Source organism: Bos indicus, chromosome 16, assembly GCF_029378745.1.
Source record: "Bos indicus isolate NIAB-ARS_2022 breed Sahiwal x Tharparkar chromosome 16, NIAB-ARS_B.indTharparkar_mat_pri_1.0, whole genome shotgun sequence".
Taxonomy (NCBI): Eukaryota; Metazoa; Chordata; class Mammalia; order Artiodactyla; family Bovidae; genus Bos; species Bos indicus.
In genome coordinates, this window is record NC_091775.1 from 70002096 (window position 1) to 70022158 (window position 20063).

The window sequence follows — 20063 nt, forward strand, 5'->3', positions numbered from 1 at the left end:
AGGCTTGTTGATGAGATGAGGGTGCAGATGCTCAGAAGAGGGTGGGCTGAGGGAGGAGGGCAGAGAATCCCTCGCACGTCTCTTTGCAGGGATGAGCAGTGGGGCCCGTCGTGTGCTCGGGCTGGCGCTCCTGAGCGGTTTGGTGCGGTACCTCCCACGTGTGCTGTGTTCTCTGTTTCAGCCCCGGCAACAGCCCTACATCCTGCCTCCCATGCACGTCCAGTGTGGCGAACACTACTCGGAAACACACACTTCTCAAGGTAACGCTGGCTTGCTGCTGTCCCTTCTTAAGACCTGAATTTGAGTACTGGGGATCAGTGCTGAGATTATTTTGTTTTAGGTGACAGCAATACTTTTATTTTAACTTTGTCATGGTCTGAATGGCAGCAGTTTGGGATTTGTGAGAGTCACGGAATACCATTTACCCCTGAGACGAAAACTTCCCCAGAATTGCATGTGGAAGGAGTTGGGGGAAGACAGAAGGCGAGTTCCTTTCTCTTCCTCCTCATCCTCGAAAGTGGGTTAGAGAAGAGAGTGACAGCTAAGCCCAGCGGAAGACTCTTCACCTTCCTTGCCAGGGTCAGAGAGCTTGTAACAGTCAGCCAGGTTTTCATGACAGAGAACACAGGCGTCCAGAATAATTGAAAGAAACACACACATAATCTCAGCCCCTCATCTTAGCTCTCATTTGTCGCCTCTCCCCTAGTCTCTTTCTCAGTGCACTTGTTAAACTCTTTAGTTCCTTGTCTCTCTAAACACTCCCCTGCAAAATGTATGGGGAAAAAAAACCCATTTCAATAATGGTCTAACGATGAGCATTTATAGAGCAATTCTTTTCCTTAAGCACTGTTCTAAGTACTTGCACTGCATTGTCTCATTTCATCCTCAAAATAAACCCAGGAGATAGGTACTGTTGATGTTGTTATTTCCATTTGCTACAGAAACTGGGATACAGAAAGGGTATTGGAGGAGCTTGGATATGAAAATCAGTGTCTTAACTCTGGAGCCGGTGCTCCGTGATCATTTCAGTAACTGCATCTTAGAAAACGAATGGGATTAAACACCGGATGTTGACAGTGGGGTAAAGGATAATTCATTTCTGTGTTATCATAGGCTAGCTCTTGCACTGTCAAAGTGCAAGCCTGGAAACTAAGATCATCAAGATAACGTAATTTAATAAAACACTACTTTTTACAAGCAGACTAGCAAAAGTTACCCTGCTTCTATGGGAAGGCACCAAACTCCATTAGAGGTGGATAAATGCAGAGTTCTGTCTCTCTAGTTTTCCTTGCCTCTATCATTTCATTTTGTCTGTGTTCCCACCTCTCCTCTTTAGGCAGCCGAGTATTTTCAGTCACCTTTTCTGTTTTTTAACCTTCTCTGCCTTTGAATTCCTCTACTCTGCTCATGCTTAAGTCTATAATGTACAAACGAATATATTTTGCCCACAGAAAAATGTGTTTGTGAGAGCTTGCCTCCCGAGGGGGGGTGTGTGTGTGTGTGTGTGTGTGTTAAAGGAACACTGGATGCATAGAATGGTCCTGACTTTAGAAATCTGCTTTTTATTCTCTTTATTATTGTTGTTGTTCAGTCGCTAAGTCGTGTCTGACTCCTTGTGACCCCATGGACTGTAGCATGGCAGGCCTCCCTGTCCTTCACTATCTTCTCTCTCTTTAGGTACCTGTTTAAAGTATTAATAAGTTTAACGTGAAATTGACCTTGGTGATGAAACCAAGTCTAGAGGCGGGTTTTAGACAGTGGCTAAAATTACACTCCTGAGTCTTATTTTGCCTTCCACTGGTTGCTGATCATAATGAAGTAGCCCTGCTTGCTGACATCCTGACTGTGTTACTTGCTTTGTGTCTTGATTGATGCTCGGCAGTCCCTTGGATACAGGGAGTTTTTCCATTGCAGTCAGGAAGATCAGCTCCAAGAACTCAAAGTTCTTCACTTCCTGGCCCAAATATCCAGTTCTGTCACTGAGCCCTGCACAAGAGGGACCGGTCTTCCAGTGTGAGGACCGTTGTTGGTACCTGATTTAAAACCTCAGGCCAAATCAAGAACTTAACCCAGCTGACAACAGTTCCATGTGTACCTAGCTTCATTTGTTTAGGTTCACTTTTTCTTTATAGTGTGCTTTAAAATACTCTTTCAGTATGTTGGCATCTTGCCCAAGAAATTGCTGGGTTTTTTCTATGGAATATGTGGGTGGAGACCATGGGATTTCCCTTTTTATGACTTCTGTGAGTTAAAAATTACCCCCATGAGTGTGAGGACCAACTCGATGGAAGCAGGATGGCATGGAGGTTCATGGGCCTCTGTTTGACTTCTTGCAGACAGCATCTTCCATGGGAATGAAGAAGCCTTGTATTGCAACTCACACAACAGCCTGGACTTAAGTTATTTAAATGGCACCGTCACCAACGGCGGCAGTGTGTGTAGCGTTCACAGCGTCAACTCCCTCAGCTGCTCCCAAAGCTTCATCCAGGCTTCTCCCGTCTCCTCCAACCTCAGCATCCCTGGGAGTGACATCATGCGGGCGGACTACATCCCCAGCCACCGGCACAGCGCCATCATCGTACCATCCTACCGGCCCACGCCCGATTACGAGACGGTCATGCGGCAGATGAAGAGGGGCGTCGTGCACACGGACAGCCAGAGCCAGTCCCTGCGAAACCTCAACATCATCAACACCCACGCCTACAACCAGCCGGAGGACCTGGTGTACAGCCAGCCCGAGATGCGGGAGAGGCACCCCTACACGATCCCCTATGGGCCCCAGGGGGGCTACGCGAATAAACTGGTCAGCCCATCAGACCAGCTCAACCCCACGAATCCCACAGTGCCGAGCAAGCCGGGGGGACCCAGCGCCATCTCACACACAGTGAGCACCCCAGAGCTGGCCAACATGCAGCTGCAGGGCGCCCATAGCTACAATGCAGCCCACGTGCTCAAAAACTATCTCTTCCGGCCGCCGCCCCCCTACCCGCGGCCCCGGCCGGCCACCAGCACGCCGGACCTCGCCAGCCACCGCCACAAATACGTCAGCGGCAGCAGCCCTGACCTGGTGACCCGCAAGGTTCAGCTGTCCGTGAAGACCTTCCAGGAGGACAGCTCCCCGGTGGTGCACCAGTCCCTCCAGGAGGTGAGCGAGCCCCTCACGGCCACCAAGCACCATGGTGCAGTGCACAAGCGTCACAGCCTGGAGGCGATGAGCAGCATGGTGAGGGGCATGGAAGCCATGACCCTGAAGTCGCTTAACATCCCCATGGCCCGCCGCAGCACCCTACGGGAGCCAGGGCCTCCCGAGGAGGGCCCCGGCAGCCACGAGGTCCCCCAGCTCCCCCAGTACCACCACAAGAAGACTTTCTCGGATGCCACCATGCTGATCCACAGCAGCGAGAGCGAGGAGGAGGAGGAGGAGGCTCCCGACCCGGTGCCCCAGATCCCCGTGCTCCGGGAGAAGGTGGAGTACAGCACCCAGCTACAGGCCGCCTTGGCCCGGATTCCAAACAAGCCCCCACCCGAGTACCCCGGGCCCCGGAAAAGTGTGAGCAACGGGGCACTGCGGCAGGACCAGGCGTGCCTGCCTCCTGCTGTGGCCCGGGCCAGGCTGCTGCGGCACGGGCCCGCCAAGGCCATCAGCGTCTCCCGGGCCGACCAGCTGGCCGTCAACGGGGCCTCTCTCGGGCCATCCATCTCGGAGCCTGACCTGACGAGCGTGAAGGAGCGGGTCAAGAAAGAGCCTGTCAAGGAGAGACCTGTGTCCGAAATGTTTTCCCTGGAGGACAGCATTATAGAAAGAGAGATGATGATTCGGGTAAGTGGCCGCCTCTCCCGGGGGGCACCTTGGGAGGGATGGTTAAAGTGGCTGGTCCCCCCCTGACCCCTACCCCGGAGCACCCTCTCTGCTCCTTTTTGGTGATTCAGGCGCACCTCCCTCCTCTGGGCACAGAAGAAAGCATGAGGCTTATCAGGGAATATGGGAGGATTTAAACATGTTATAGAATTTAAAAGTCACTTGCATTTTAAACAGGTGGGGTTTCATTTCACAAAACTTTGTTCTTTGCTCCTTCCGTTCTCGTTCATGGCTTCTCATAGGCCTGCTTGGGGCAGAGTGCTGTGACAAAGTTAGGATCGTACAGGTATGTGGTATTGAGATCAGTGTCTAAGCCAGCATTTTGGTGTATGTATTCAGGGTCAGATTTCCCATTGCCTGAGCTGCCAGAAGCTCACCTTCCTCCATCTCCTGGCATTTTGCTTTTCTCTGGGGAAAGCAGTTTCTCCCCAGTTAGATCTTAAAGAGCAGCCTCCCTTCGAAGCACAGCCTTCTGTGCAGATCTGGATGTCAGGACTGCTCATCAGTGTTGGTCCTGGTGTGTCCAGTTTCATTTTCAGATCCTCTTTCAATAGATGGTCAGCACAAATCTATGAAAAATTGCAGTAAACTCAGAAACGTACAGTTGAGCTTGAATTCACCATTGAGCTTACTCTATCAAGCACTCACACAGGCATCTTCATACCCTCACGCACACGCGCGTAACATTTGACAATGCCTAATATTAGACATAAGTCACTCTTCTTCAGTTTGTTTCCTCTGGAAGGTTAGTTATGTTGCCGGAGCAAAAGTATGCAGTAACAGTTGCACACCCAGAGCACCAAAGTGAGTTACATCTTACTAATGAGAGATTGCTGGATTGTCGTTGCTACTTTACCAAATGTCTTATAATACCAGTGCTATTTGTCCTGGAGATGTTCACTCCCTTAAAAAAAATAATCCTCTCATTATAACTACTCAAACCCAGATTGACTTCTCCTCTGCATGTACCACATCTGGGTCATAAGGTAGCCAGCGCTTATTTTAGGAACTCCAGCGCAGTTGTAACTTACATTTTGCTTGGAGGGAATTCATCAAACTTTCTTCATGTATAAGTCTTCCCGATTCTGCAGTGGGAATCAACTTGGAAAGAATAGTAAAGAGCCAAAGTTTTAAGAAAGCCAAGTCCCTAGGTTTAGGAATCTAATCCATAGCAATGTTCCGGCTTTAGACAAACCTCAAGAACATTCTCAGCCTCACAGTTTTAGCCATCCATGGAGTGAGTGTTGCTAGGAATTTGGTACAGGCATAACTTTTTCCACTTTCGCAAACCTGGAGGGAAATTGTGAAAGATGTACTTGTGCCTGTGGCAAATAAAACTGTTTGGCTGGGGGACGGAATGAAGTGTGGGGGTGGGTGCCTTGGGGAGAACTCTCCACGTTTGGGAAAAGTAATCATTGGTAGAAAGGGAGTTTCAGCACTTCTGGGCCTCAGGCCCCTTTCACACAACTCGGCATCAAGAACTCATCAGTCCAAGCATGTGGCGTTGCTGTTTCCCTTGCTGACTGGCTGTTTATTGCCACCTACGTGGTTGCCTAGCCTCACTTTGGTCATATTCATCCTCTTGTTACCTGTATCAAACAGAAGCCTGTAGCTGATACTTACGGCACTGATTCCTCATATAGAGCTTCATGCCTTATCACAGAGCAAACAGAGGCCTTTCTCACTTTATCCACGTGTCCTCCCATCCCATCCATTGGGTAATAGTGAACAGCCGATTTTGCCTCTTAACTAGTTCAGTAACATCATTACCCTGGCCCTATGTCATTTTCCCTTATTTTTTAAAAAGTCTACCTTTTTTAAAAAATTGTTTTTTTGTTCTTTGGCCATGCCGCAGAGCATGTGGGATCTTAGCTCTTGACCAGGGATTGAACCCTTGCCCCTCATATTTTAAGCACAAAGTCTTAGCTACTGGACTGCTAGGGAAATCCTTTCCCTGATTTTTCCCCAAATCCTACATACTCATGAGCTCAAGGGCAGCCACCCTTGGTGTCCCGACCTCAGGAGGACTTGGAGGGTCTTCAGTGAGCCAGGCAAGATGGCGACCTGGTCCCTGACACTGGAGCTTGGGGTGGGTCTCCATTGTCCTTCTGAAGAAACTCACCCCAGTGACCTCCCCACATCTCGGATGCCTTACTCTGGTGCCCATCATGGGTAGCTTTTGCCTGGCTTGTTAGGCCTAGCTAAGAGAAGGCTGTCAAGGCTTTCCTAGGATGAGAAAATGTCACTAAATAGGAACTGGAAGCAGACAGCTATGGTGAGAATTTGCCCTGCAGGCAACCCTCTCCCCCTTTCTGGAGCTGCTTGTCCCCTTGATGGATAGTTCAGGCCTGTGGTGTGGATAGCGCCTTCTGCATGGCTCCTGCTGCTGCTTTGAAGACATTTCACTGTCTGTGGTTCCCTAACCCCCAGTCAGGTACTGGGGAGAGAGGGAGGCCAAAGCAGATCTTTGAATTCATTATTTCTGATCTCTGGTAACAAGCTCATAGGATAAATGAGGAGGAGCTAAGAGAAATAGTTTATCATTGGGGTTTCAGTGTTCCCTGGGTAGTAATCCTTTCCCAGGAAAGACAAGTAAGTTACTTTTTGCTTTGGGTCCAGTTGGGGTCACCTCATGGTGCAGGTGAGAGGGAAGCAGAAGGACTGTCAGAAGGATCTGAGGACCGTTTACCCAAAAAAAAAATCATTGCTCTCTCAAAATTTTGCAGAGGAGTGAAACATTCTCAACTAAAAGAGATAACAGCAGGCAGGGAGGAAATTCTCCCTTACAAAAACAAACTAGTAAGTAAGTAAACCGACAAAACTCCCCAAATTTAAATCCTGAATTTTCAGTCTGCCCAGGGTTGAGAAACCAGGATCATTCTTCAGAATAGAATATGTTTTGGCCCTTTCTCACTTTCTCACAGTTAATCCTCCTCTGAGATGCTCCTTCGGCTTATCTGATGGGTTAGCCCTGTCACAGGACCAAGCATCTTATTGACAGCATCACTCACAAAGGCCAGGGCTCCATTCTTTTTTTTTTTTAAATTGAAGTATAGTTGTTTTGCAGCGTGTTCCCTGGTGGCTCAGGTGGTAAAGAATCTGCCTGCAATGCAGGAGACCTGGGTTCGATCCCTGGGGCAGGAATATCCCCTGGAGAAGGGAATGGCTACCCAATCCAGTATTCTTGCCTGGAGAATTCAATGAACAGAGGAGCCTGGCAGGCTACAGTCCATGGGATCAGAAAGTTGGACACAACTGAATCAACACACACAATAGGTGCTCTATCCTCTACCAATACCATAGCTCCATCAAGACACTTTAGGAAGTAAATTGCTAAATGACAGACTAAGAAAAAAACCTGAAGATTTGAAAAAAAATAAAAAATAAACGGAGTAAGATCACTCCTTCATCTCTGGCAACCAAACGAACCTGCAAACTGTGGGTCAAAATTGTAAACTCTGTAAAACTCATCTGTTTCTGTGCTTTATAGTGTCCCTCTGTCCTTTTGTCTTCTAAGACAAAATGATTGGGTGGAAAATGCTCCTGTTGCCTGAAGTGAGCAACTGGAGATTGGTTCACGCCCCAGTCAGCTTAGAGGAAGTGGGACAGCACAGCTGTAGACGAAGTAACAGGGGCCCAACAGTTTCAGAGCGTCTGTGCAGGTGAGGCCAGAGAAGGGTCACAAAGTCATAAACGAGGGCCACGTGCGGTCTGCGTGGTCCCAAATCATGTTCTCCCGTGGTTTAGTCACCAGGAGCCATGGCGTCCATTCCTGTGGGTCTTCTGGATGAAGCATGAAGGATCCTGCCGGGGGGTCATCTCAGGTGGTTCCAGGCTATTGTATTAGTGAGTTTGTTAAACTACATCAGCTCCCTTTCTGGGGATAATATCCCAGGGTCCAGAGAGATTCAATATAGAGTTAATACCTCAGTCTTAGCCCCTCTGAGTGGGAACTTGGAAAGGCAGTTTTTTCTCTACTTGTTTATGTATCCATCCACTTATCAATGGGACAGTTTTTCTACTATGTCCTTCGGCTTCTCTATATAGTCATTCTACTGATTTTTGAGAGTTTGATATTGAAAGTGCAAGTAAAAATCTTTAATTTTGCTACTTAAAAAAATAATTGTAATATGTAATGGAGCTGTATATAACCTTGTTCTATATTTTCCAAGTCTCCTATAAATGTGTTATCACACTTACATAATTTAAAAAATAAAAAAAAATCTAAAAAAGAATGCAACAGTTTTTCTAAGCTTTTTACCATTTAATCTGTATAAAAGGCCCATCATTGTGATGAGCTCTGATTATTCGTGAATCTCTGTTTCTCTTTGTCCTGTCTTCCTTCAGTGCTCACCTTCCTAAGGTGACTTGTGCACGCTTTTTTGTGAGCCCTATGGCAGGGTGTATTTGTGTAGAGTCTCTGCTCTTGTTTGTGTGTTTCTTTACTCCATTTTTAAAGAAACGCTCAGGAGGCCCAGAGGAACCGGCTTCCTCAGGCGCAGTGGGAATGAAGGGGAAGGCTGTGTTTGAATTTGCCCTGCTAATGGTAATTGTCTGCATTCCTTGGCTGGGGAGTTATAGATTTGGGGAGATTAAAACACATTCCAGCATTCTCCTGGTATTACGAACAATGAGAACATGCCTTTTCTTGCCACAAGAATCTAGAAAAGCAGAAGATGGCAGGCCTGGAGGCGCAGAAGAGGCCACTGATGTTGGCAGCCTTGAACGGACTCTCAGTTGCTCGGGGCTCAGGGCGGGAGGAGAGTCGCGTCGATGCCACCCGAGTTCCCATGGACGAGAGGGTAAGCGCTGGGCTCGTCAAACGTGTGACTCATCCTCTGTGGTCTTAGGATTCCGTCGCTCTCTCCTCGCCCAGACACGCCAGCACGAAGGTGTGTTTGACGAATTCATTCTTCAATTTGAAGATTAGGGCAGCCTGGGTTGTGCTGTATTAGAGTGACCCTTTCCAATAACTTTTGTTTTTTGGTCAGGTGGGTTCAGTGATGACGCCTAGAGACACCAGGCCCTGGCCACCTGTCCATGTGGCCTCAGTCAACCCACATTTCTGGGCCTGTTTCTTTGTTTTGCAGAGTGAAGAGGTTAAGCCCTTGCCCTACTGCTCGACTTCCGTGATTTTTGCGAACAAGTACCCTTTATTAGGGAGTAATTATTTTACCCAAGCACTTACAGAATTCTTTAATATGCTGGCCCCTTGCTAGGACCTTCCCAGATGGCGCTAGTGGTAAAGAATCTGCCTGCCAATGCAGGAGATGCTAGAGATGCAGGTTTGATCCCTGGGTGGGGAAGATCCCCTGGAGTAGGAAGTGGCAACCCACTCCATTATTCTTGCCTGGAAAATTCCATGGACTGAGGATCTTCATGGGCTATAGTCCATGGGACTGCGAAGAGTCAGACGTGACTGAGCAACTGGGCACATGCTTGGCTATAGAGTATGACTGATATATAATTGTTAGGGTAATGCATTGTGGGAACTTTGGTTTTGAAAAGCAAAGAAAGTTGCATGGTAGTGTTTCAGAGGTGAACAAACATGTTCCTTTAGTCCCTGAAATTGCTGTCAGGGTAAAAAACAGGTTGTGTAAATGTAATAGAGTGCCAGTAAGATTAGGGTTTTAGGTTTTATCAGCGTATATGAAGTATTAGCATGCTCTGAGAGCCAGAAGTGTCTTACTTTTTATTTTTTTGGCCGCACCACATGGGATATTCCCTGACCAGGGCTCAAAAACTGTGCCCCCTGCATTTGAAGCATAGAGTCTTAACCACTGGACCACCAGGGAAGTTCCTAAAAGGGTCTTTAGTGGGATCATTTAATCCAGTTAATACCACATTATTGTAATTAGTATTTTAGCCATGGGAAAAATAAAAGAGGGGGTGTCTAATCTGCATGACTAGAGAACTGTGGACTAGGATCACCTTAAAATTTAGCTAAAAACAACTACATAAGTGGAGAAAAGGATTTTTTTTTATAACTAAGGTTTAAAAATCTCCTTATCACTAGAACTTGAAAAGCAGGTGGCTCAGTGATAAAGAATCCTCCTGCCGATTCAGGAGATGTGGGTTGAATCCCTGGGTTGGGAAGATCCCCTGAAGGAGGACATGGCAGCCCACTCCAGTATTCTTGCCTGGGAAATCCCATGGGCAGAGGAGTTGGCAGGCTACAGTTCCTGGGGCCGCAAAGAGTCGGACACAACTGAGTGGCGGAGCATGCATACACGTTAATAACAAAATACTAATTTTGAATTTTACCTCTTGCCTAGTCTGGCAGACTGGTACTGTTTAAGGTATGAGTGAGGAGGCGTTTGGTTATTGGACAAGAGAAACTTGCAATATGGTGAATGAATGAGACCAAATCATCAAGTTTTGATTATCCATCTTGAAACTACTGATTAATACTCTCGCTGTAAATATTTTGAGAAATCTGGTGGTTTTGTCAGAGTGTTTGGATCAGATTATTCAGAGAGCTGAAGATCACCTTCTGTTGCAGTTCAGAACCCTGAAGAAGAAGCTCGAAGAGGGAATGGTGTTCACAGAATACGAGCAAATTCCAAAGAAAAAGGCAAATGGCATTTTCAGCACAGCGGCTCTGCCAGAAAATGCTGAGCGCAGCCGAATCCGCGAGGTGGTTCCCTATGAGGAGAACCGCGTAGAGCTAATACCAACCAAAGAAAATAACACAGGCTACATTAACGCCTCCCACATCAAGGTAAGAAGGGGGGCTTGTTCGGAAGGCTGGTCGAAGATTGCTGGGTTAACGGTAAAAATGCAGGAAGGAGAAAACAGACGGGCTGCCACTGCGCAGCTTGGCTGGTCCCCAAACCCTGAGGGAGTGTTTTTGAACTCGTAGAGTTTTTCTTAGTCAACTCAAGGCCATGCCTAATGCTGCAGAGAGAAGGAAGCCCAGTGGCCTCAGGGAAAACCTCAGGTCAGCTATTTCTGAAGCTTGATTGTGTCCGAGGATTTAACTGTTTCTGTAAGTGGTAACTTTTCAGGAAACTCACAGGTAAAGCCGAGGATTATCCCTTTCAGTTTGTAATTCTCAGGCGATGGAGGCTGTGGAAGTTACAGGCACTGTATTTCTGTCACTGGACTTTTTATGATGTTCAAGAGAAACAGAGAGTTGTCATTTCTCATTTGTGATACTGGTTATGCATTTTATAGCTGAAGTCCCAAATTTGTATGATATTCACAAGAGTGGACTATTTTAACCATCAACCATAATGGTGACATTGATAATGAATTTTACAAGGTTTGCCAACTGTATTCAATGTATTTGAGTCATTACATTTTTGTTAACTAGTTCGAATACTCCAAATCTTCATATCTCAGTATTTCATAGACTTTAAAGTTAGTCAGCTTAGCTTTACTTCAGTTAGAATTTAGAGTTATAGATACATATGTGCATGCAAACAAGTTTTTCCTAAATAGCTTAATTTCACCAGGGCCCCTAGTGACAGAGCATATTTGTTTAGAATGTCACCATTTGCCCTGGCCTCCAAACTAGGGGAATTATTTGTATACTAATGTGAATTGTATCCGTGTAACTCTTACAGCTGTTACAGGATGTTTTTCAACAATACAAGGTTCACATTAGTAGTCTGTTGTGGTCAATAACCTTAGAAACCTATCTCTGGCATTATTTCCTTTCTTCATTGAGTTTTTCAACTGTAGCCAAATCATAGGTAGGTTCCTTTGAGCCTCTAAAACACAGCCAGTTGTTGGCTCGTGTATCAGTTGAAACAGTTTTGATGCGGAATGTGGAAAGTGTACCATTGTTGGTATAGTGTTTGTGTTCACTGAGCATAGATAACCACGTATTTTTCTATTGGAATATAATTGCTTTATAATGTTGTGTTAGTTTCTGCTGCACGACATTGTGAATCAGCCGTATGTGTACATATATCCCCTCGCTCTTGAGCCACCCTCCCACCCTCCCATTCTCCACTCCTCTAGGTCATCATAGAGTTTTTTTTTTTTTAACTGTCAGAAAGTCCTGTCCAAAGAAATAGAATGGCATAACTCTCATGGATCATAATTGTGTATTTTAGTCATATTTTTGAGAGTGAGAACTCTCAAAACAATAATAATACAATAAAAAACAATAAATAAACTAAAACAAAACTATAAAAAAAAACCAACTGAGCCCCATAGAACTCTGAAGGGAACTGACAGTGGTGAGTTTCCTGGGCTGAATTTAGATAACGAAACAATGACCGAAAAAATGAACTCAAAAATGCGATCGCACAGCTGCTTCTTGCTAGAGTATCTGTGGAAATCTTCCACAGCTGTGATATACTATCTTCTTTTGGCCAAATCGCCTCTCCCATTTTCCATCTCCTCTCTGGAAAAAGCTGTCAGTTTGCATGGGCTGTGCCCGTCGGGCGTTGTTAACAGAAACGTGCCTTCCTCCATATTCTCCGAGGCCCACATTTCATCTTATGGATCTGGGTTAGACATGGGTGCATTTAATAGACCCAGAGAGCTTGTGAGAACTTGTCCTTGTGTTTTTGGAATAGAGTTGTATATCTTGCCAGTGTTTCCTCCCTGGATTCCAAGCAGCCGTTAACACAGAACAGAGATTTATTTGCTCCAGAGGTGAAATCACATCTGTGAAACCCACCTCAGTAGCATTGGCAGTTGGGTTTTTAATGCAGCTTTTAATACCCTCCTGTCAATACTTGGGGATATGCTGAAAGGCCCCAGGCAGCAGCATACTCTGGAAGTATTTATGGCTCCTATATGTTGGGTGCCAGAGAGGATAATGTTTAAAAGCATGATTCCACAGATAAGCCAAATTCCTAGCCAGCCAGCAAATACATGAGTGTCATCTCCCACCAGTACTCAGAAAATGGATTTTGCTTGCCAGCTTTGACCTAAACATGTCTTGTGCAACGAGATAATAACTGACATGGTTTTTGTTTGAATCAAGTTAGTATATAGTTTCATAAAACAAATGAGAGAAAAAGTTGCAAGCAGTGATCACTCCATTACCCCTAAAACTATCTTGAGATCCACACAGTGTATGTGTAAGGAAGCCCTACTTGGCAATATCAAGGCACAGGAATGAAGAGATACCCAGAAAGAGTCCCTCCAGAGGCCCCTGTTTCCCCCTGCTATCACCTCCCACACTTGGGGCACGCCTTTTTATTGATGAGTCTCCACTGCTGATATTTATCGCTGCAGAATTATCCTCCCAATGTGGACTTTAAAAATATTCACAGCCTAAAAGTTGAGAGTGATGCTTTATTTGATGGGGATTTTTCGGAATTTAAAGCCTTGGAGACAGCATCTCAAGTAAACCTGAGAGAGTTGCTCCCCGGAGGCGAGGGGAGGAGCCAGGTTATATAGAAGTTTTGCAATAAAGGGCAGGTAGTCAGAACATCAGAAGATTAGTGTTAATTAAAGAAAACCAGATAACCCAAGTTAAGGAATTTAGCACTTTTCTGTGTATGAGAAGGTGCAAGAGTCTGGGCTCACTGAAATCATTCCTTTGATAGGGGCCAGTATGGTCTTTTTACCACCTGAGCTCCCTGGAGGCTCCCCATGGGGAGTGGCTGCAGTCTGATGGCTGCTAGAGGGCAGGTGTTCTTTCCTTCCTGAGTCCCCTCAGGGCTCACCAGCTCACCATCCGTGCTGGCGGTGGCTGTGATACCCTTTGTTTACTGATATGGCAGGAAATACTCCATTTCTCACTAAGGGCACCCTGAGCTGTGTAGGGTAATGATTTTATTATCCAAAATCATCTCAGGATTGCAGAGTTCAGTTGGATGCTATGATACTGCACAAGGGGGAGGTGGTGATGAAATACCATGTGCTGTTGGCTTCTGTGCGTTCAGAACACCTTTACTGTATGCGGTATAGAGCAGTGGGTACCGCAGAGGTTTAGGACACACTTTGCCTGAGGGCAGTGGTAGAAGGACATTGTTATTCCAAAGGGCTGTTATTCCATGGTACACTTTTCCATTATTTAAAAGGATGCCACAAAGTACTGTTTCTCAATACGGTAGCGGGTATAGAACCGATTTAGTAAGGAAGAGCTTGTGGGGTTTTGTTTTGTTTTTTTGCTTGTTTTTTTTTAGTGGATAGACTGTAAAAAAGAGAAAAGAATCACAATTATTAATACATTGCATATTGGAAACATAACTATTATGTCTGTAAAAATTGTTAGATTACACACATATATATTGATATAATATTATACATGTGTATTGGAGAAGGCAATGGCACCCCACTCCAGTACTCTTGCCTGGAAAATCCCATGGACGGAGGAGCCTGGTGGGCTGCAGTCCATGGGGTCGCTAAGAGTCGGGCACGACTGAGCGACTTCACTTTCACTTTTCGCTTTCATGCATTGGAGAAGGAAATGGCAACCCACTCCAGTGTTCTTGCCTGGAGAATCCCAGGGACAGGGGAGCCTGGTGGGCTGCCGTCTATGGGGTCGCACAGAGTTGGACATGACTGAAGTGACTTAGCAGCAGCAGCATACATGTGTATATATATATGTGTGTGTGTGTGTGTGTTTAATATGCACTGATTTGTACATAATTACTGTGAGTTGAAGACCAAAACCCATGGGGTATATTTTGATAAGCTTGAATGGCATAATGTTTTCATGTGAAACTGTGTCGCTAGCCACTCCTGGTCTCAGGACCATTGATAACGGCACTCACACGTTGGACCTAAAACTGTTATCTAAGGTTTTCAGGTGGCTGCAGAAGGACCCGTGGTCAGCGTGGAGTTCTGTCCTGGATTTGGGGTTCATTCACCAATGCTTCCCTTGGCTTCCAGGTGGTGGTCGGTGGGGCAGAATGGCACTACATCGCCACTCAGGGGCCCCTGCCACACACGTGCCACGACTTCTGGCAGATGGTGTGGGAGCAGGGAGCGAACGTGATCGCCATGGTCACTGCAGAGGAGGTAAGGGGCATGGGCACCCGCCATCTGTCCCCGGGGGAGGAAGTGGCCGGAGAATGAGCTTTGTGTTGGTGACCCCACTGTCCTGTCCTCCTCCTGGCATCGTTTCTCTGCCAATCCTTTTCTCTCTGACGTGCCTGTCTTTTCTCTCCTTATTTCCATATAGGTTTGTTTTGTTTTCCAAAGATAATTTGTTATGTCCCATTTTGATCCAGCTTTTAACTGTTTTTCTTGAATCACCATGTACTACAATTAAACGAGCAAACAAGCAAACAAAAAACAGCCAGACTTCAGTCCAGCCAGCTCACTTTTGTGGTGCTAAACAAAGCAATGGTCTTTGCATTGGGGTCTGAGAACTTTGGGGGATCTCCGAGTAACTTGGTGTATATTCCCAAACCCTGGGCATGGCAGCTCATAGGCTCTCCTGTTTATCAGCTGAAAAGAGACCAGAAGCTGTTATTTCTGTAGAGGAGGCCTCTATTCTTTGGGGAGAGAGAAAAAAAAAATGTTTTTCTTCCTTTGCCAAGTCAAACATAAGTTTTTCCATTGTAACTGAAGAAGTCCATGTGGTGTTGCCAAAACTGGCATATACCCCCAGTCCATCTAGCAATTCACTCAGAGCATGTTGTCTTTGGGGAAGGATGGTTTGTGTTTCTTCTCTTGTCACAGTCAATTTTTTTTTTTTTTTTAACCACTTCCTTTGGTTCCCTCCATTAAATTTTACCTTATGTTTTGAAGTCATTTAAGGGTCAGGCTTCATCTGGGTGTTTTTTTGTTTGTTTGTTTGTTTTTAACCGTGTACGATCACATGCTTCCCTGGTGGTTCAGATAGTAAAGAATCCACCTGCAGTGTGGGCGACCTGGGTTTAATTCCTGGGTTGGGAAGATCCCCTGGAGGAGGGCATGGCAATCCACTCCAGTGTTCTTACCTGGAGAATCCCATGGACAGAGAAGCCTGACGGGCTACAGTTCATGGGGTCACAAAGACTCAGACATGACTGAGTGACTAAGCCCATCACAGCATGGTATCGTATACCCATTTCCTAACAAGTTTTAAAGGATGGGGAACAGAAAGAAGTGAAAAACAAGTCATATTCCTTTTATTGACTCTTCTGAGCAGATGCTTTCCAGAACAGCCCATTAGAAGGTAGTGATGAAAGGACTTTGGGCCCTTTCAGGCCAGCTGTATTTCTCTAGGCTGACCTTTCTGTCCCATCAGGGAGTAAATGCTCCTTAAAGTCTCTAGTTTTATCACCCTATTGAATTACATCCCTAGAAGGGATTCATTCCATTGAAAACAATGTACTTGCCCTCTGTGCTGACCCCAGGGAGGGACAAGGTGGTAAACACAGCAGGTATGATCCTTGTCCCCAGGGAGCTTACTTCGTAGTGGGATTTACCATAAAAAGTGAACCAGTAAAGTCAGCTCAGATAGTGGTGAGTGCTGTGAAACCAGTAATGGCTGGAGGGTGACTGCAGGACTTCTTTAGGTTAGATGGCAGCCCAGGGCCTTCTGAGGAGGCTGCATTTGGGCTGCAACTTGTGTGACAGGAAGCCTTAGGAACAAAGTCCAGTGATCTGTGAAGCAGCCAGAGGCTTACAGTCTCTTGAAATCTGTAATTGATGTAGGTTGTTGCTGAGTCATGTTGAACTCTTTGCAACCCCATGGACTGTAGACCCCCAGGTTCCTCTGTCCATGGGATTTCCCAGGCAAGAATACTGGAGCAGACTGCCATTTCCTTCTCCAAGTTGATGTAGGTACTCAGCAAATTATGTAAAGGCCTCTGATAAATCCTCTTTCATAGGATGGTTCAATAAAAGAGGCAGGTGTGCTTCAAATTTAAGAAGACTCAATTCAACCAAAAGAGTCAGGGCAGGACTACTTGGGTCCCTGAAGATGTGCTGCTTTGTGAGCAGACCAGCCACCACTTGCGGCTCATTCCCCCCGCCCTGTACGCTGGGCTTCTCTCCTCTCTCTCCACCCACCTCCTGCCCTAGTTACCCTTCTTTATTTTTATTTTTAAAAATTTTTAATTAAAATAATTTTTTTTTTTGGTCGCACCATGTGTCATGAAGGATCTTACCTGTGCCTCCTGCATTGAAAGCACCAAGTCTTAACCACTGGACCACCAGGAAAGTCCCCTGGGTCCCCTTGTAGGCTACCATCTCATCCACCCCCGCTCCCACCCCTGTGATGTCAAAATTCTGCAAAACTTTAAAACAGACCCTGTTTTTGTAAATGGCTGAGAATGCATATCCCCAGAAAAGATTATAAAATTAAGAGAGAGCACAAGGGGGTAGAGCCAGTTTTCCCCTCTGCTTCAGTTGCAATGGAATTAAATGAATCAGGCTGGGGGGGGAAAAAAAGGAGATTGACACCAGATGATAGAGACAGTGTCACTGCTTGGTGGGGGTAACAGAGAGTAGTACCCAGGGTCAAGCATATGAAATGAGAAGCATGACCTAGAATGGAAGCTTCCCAGGGGGCGCTAGTGGTAAAGAACCCTCCTGCCAATGCAGGAGACATAAGAGACATGGGTTTGATCCCTGGGTCAGGAAGATCCCCTGGAGAAGGGCATGGCAACCCACTCCAGTATTCTTGCCTGGAGAATCCCATGGACAGAGGAGCCTGGCAGGCTGCGGTCCATAGGGTCACAAAGAGTTGGACATGACTGAAGTGACTTAGCATGCATGACTTAGAATGATTACTGGGATCTCTCACTCCTCTGCTTAAGGTCATTTCATCACCTTCGACGGCTTCCTATCATCCATGGCATGAAATTCCTACTTCCTGCCACGGACCACAAGGCCTTTCTAACTAACCTCCTCTTTGCCATCCACACTGAAGACCTTCCTGCAGTTCTCACAGTGCCTAGCTTGTTCCCATCTCTGGCTTGTCCTTACTCTGGCTCTTCTAACATTCAACTGCAGCCTGACTGGGAATCTTTACATTTTTCCATTGATATAACTGCATGGTAAATCTTATTACTGCTGCTGCTGCTGCTGCTAAGTCGCCTTAGCTAAAATGTATGAAATCTGCTCTGTGGGAAACACTGCATGATGTTACTGAGTCAGTGACTTAGAAGGCATTCAGGTTTTCTGTGGTCCTCAGATTTTAAAACTAAGAGGATAAGAACTTCCGTTGACTCCTGTCCAATTTTGCTTCTCTGTGTGATTCAGGAAGGCGGACGAACCAAGAGCCACCGATACTGGCCCAAACTGGGTTCCAAGCACAGCTCAGCCACCTATGGCAAGTTCAAGGTCACCACAAAGTTCCGAACAGATTCCGGTTGCTATGCAACCACAGGCTTGAAGGTCAAGCACCTTCTGTCCGGGCAGGAAAGGACCGTGTGGCATTTGCAATATACTGACTGGCCAGACCACGGCTGCCCAGAGGATGTCCAAGGATTTTTGTGTAAGTTTTTGCTTCCCAGTCGGAGTTTTACCAACAGCATATATGGTCTTATCAGTTGGAGGTGAAATGAAAAGAGAGGATACTTTCTCTTAGGTAGTGAAAGTATTATAACATTGAAATATATAGTACTTTATATAGTGTGTGTAGAGCAGAGAAGATTAATACTTTTATTCTCTTTACCATTGATGCAGTGAGCTAAATATGGTAAACTAATTGGTTCTACCTTGATTTAGACCTTGGAAACATGCTAAATAAAATAAGCCAGATAGAGAAGGACAAATGCTGTGTGATTCCACTTATGTTGATTTACCCAGAATAGGCAACTTAATAGAGATAGCATAATGGAGGTTACCAGGAGCTAGGGGGAAGGGGAATAGGAAGTTATGGTTTGATAGATACAAAGTTTCTGTTTGGGACCACAAAAAAGTTCTGTAAGTGGATAGTGGTAATGTTTGCAGAATGTTGTGACTAGACTTACTGTCACTGTATACTTAATGTTATTATGTACTTTTCGAATGATCAAAGTGGTACATTTTATGTTATGCATTAAATATATTTTACCACAATAAAAAAAAACACAGAGCAATAAAGAAAAAAAAGACTTTAAAAATTTCTCAGGAGGATTTATATCTCAGAAGCCTTGCATTTCCTACAGCAGTAAATCCTCATCAGTAGTTTCTCATACCGATGATTAAAGATAGGTGGCTACCTATAAAGATAATTATTGAAATCAGCCTGTAGTGTTTGAAACTGTCATTTTCAAATTCATTCATTTATGTATATTTTTCAAGTTATGATCGTCTTAGAAACTAATTCATCCAGATTGTATGCAGGAGCTGTTTGAAAGGCCAGCACCTGGGCCTGTGTGTCCACCATGTGCCAGACACTGAATCCGGCTCTTAGCATGCAGAGATGAAACGGTCTCTGTTTTAAAGGCTCTCTCAGTCTTCTGATGAAGGCAGCCCAGTGATCACAGTCTGGGGTGAGAGCTGATGCCTCTGGTGCTAGCTGTAGCACCCTCTTTCCTTTCCACAGACTCCTCTAAACATCCTGCACTTGTGGGCAACCCCACTGCTTCCTCACCCAGCTAGGAAGGAGGTCCGAGGGTGCCCTGCAGATTATTGATTATATACCTGCTAAGTTGTTGATTCACCAGCTGGCAGAGGACCTGTGACCACCACAAAGGGAGGATGTTGAATGTCAAGACCTTGATTTTCATTTTGATAACTCATTGAGAATAGGAGGGGTGGGGAAGAGAAGTGAGAATAAGTTTTCAAAAACCTAAAAGTGCCATTTCACAAGTCCAACTAGAAAGACTCTGATGCGGGTATTTCATTCCCCATTAGTGCGCTGAAGGTTCTTGAGGAGTTGGACACTGAAAGTAAGAAAGATGATTGGACTCAGAGGACCTAGAACAAGATCTAGAGTGGGTTAGTGCTTTGCCTGAGGCCCGACAGTTACCTATAGCTCCAAATATTAATAAGGAGCATGGTGACCTCTGCAGAAGTTTCTTTCTTCATAACAGTGTGCTTTTTATTCTTTTTTGGTAATCTTTTGCTAATTGCTATTAGAAGCAAGACTTAGAAATTGGAACCAATAAAAGTAAATCCATCAGATGGTTGACTAACAGCTCTGATAAAAGATTGAATTTATAAGATGGCTAAAATTACAATCAAATCTTTTAAATCTGAGCCAGTTTAAGAAAGGTAAATCTAAATTACTGAAAAATAGAGAAAAAATTTAAATAGTATTAATTAGTTTACCTTTCTAAGAAACTCAGGACAAGTGTGCTGAGCAGGGTCTTAGAAATGATGGCTCTTTAGGTCATTAAGAATTTTAAGAGATTTTTGTTTGTGTTTA

The 20063-nt window shown here is 45.4% G+C and overlaps 1 protein-coding gene across 2 annotated transcripts in view; it reads left to right on the forward strand.

The window, feature by feature from the left end:
* The window catches only part of PTPN14 (protein tyrosine phosphatase non-receptor type 14), a 190219-nt gene that overhangs the window by 162299 nt on the left and 7857 nt on the right, over positions 1 to 20063 (forward strand). For both annotated transcript variants that reach the window (XM_019976219.2, XM_070768587.1), the window contains exons 12-17: positions 182 to 260; positions 2337 to 3820; positions 8518 to 8661; positions 10362 to 10580; positions 14663 to 14791; positions 17969 to 18203. In XM_019976219.2, coding sequence (XP_019831778.2) covers positions 182 to 260; positions 2337 to 3820; positions 8518 to 8661; positions 10362 to 10580; positions 14663 to 14791; positions 17969 to 18203 — 2290 coding nt within the window. The remainder of the gene's footprint in view (positions 1 to 181; positions 261 to 2336; positions 3821 to 8517; positions 8662 to 10361; positions 10581 to 14662; positions 14792 to 17968; positions 18204 to 20063) is intronic.